Source organism: Eimeria mitis, genomic scaffold (assembly GCF_000499745.2).
Source record: "Eimeria mitis Houghton genomic scaffold, Emh_scaff110, whole genome shotgun sequence".
Classification (NCBI taxonomy): domain Eukaryota; phylum Apicomplexa; class Conoidasida; order Eucoccidiorida; family Eimeriidae; genus Eimeria; species Eimeria mitis.
Genome location: NW_013567588.1, coordinates 26995 through 27588, shown reverse-complemented (window position 1 = coordinate 27588; position 594 = coordinate 26995). Strand labels below are relative to the sequence as shown.

The following is a 594-nucleotide window of genomic DNA, read 5'->3' as shown; positions in this document are numbered from 1 at the left end:
CTTTAGCAGCAGCAAAGGAAGTGGCAGCAGCAGCAGCAGCGAAGACGCACCCCTCTGCTGCTGCTGCTGCTGCTGCAGGTGGGTCGCTGAAGCCGCAGCAAAGCGAACAAATGAAGAAACCCTACCGAGAGAATTTTGCTGCAGCAGAGGCCTTCGACTCGGATGGTTTGCTGCCCAGCAGCAGCAGCAGCAGCAGCAGCAGCAGCAGCAGCAGCAGCAGCAGCAGCAGCAGCAGACACCAACGAAGGAGCCCGTCTTCGCCTGAGCTAGGGGGCCATGCTGAAGGCCACCACCGAGTTCCTTCTGCTGCTGCAGCAGCAGCAGCAGCAGCTGCTGCTGCTGCTGCAGAGGGTGGTTCTGTCACCCCCTCCGCCCAGAGCAGCAGCAGCAGCAGCAGCAGCAGCCAGCAGCAGCAGCAGCAGCAGCAGCAGCAGCAGCATACAACACAGTCTGCTCTCTCTGCGTTTGCTCGGGCCTTCAAGCCCAGCGTCCGCCTGATGAGTCAGCGGCTTTCTCGTCACAGTTTCTTTTCTTCTTCTTCTTCTTCTGCTGCTGCTGCTGCTGCTGCTGCTGCTGCTGCTCCTGCTGCTGCTG

General features: G+C 60.8%; 1 protein-coding gene across 1 annotated transcript in view; it reads left to right on the top strand.

The window, feature by feature from the left end:
* Positions 1–110: 110 nt before the first annotated feature.
* The window catches only part of EMH_0082680 (uncharacterized protein), a gene marked incomplete at both ends in the record, with an annotated part of 4698 nt that continues 4214 nt past the window's right edge, over positions 111–594 (top strand). The window contains one exon of the mRNA XM_013494300.1: positions 111–501. Coding sequence (XP_013349754.1) covers positions 111–501 — 391 coding nt within the window. The remainder of the gene's footprint in view (positions 502–594) is intronic.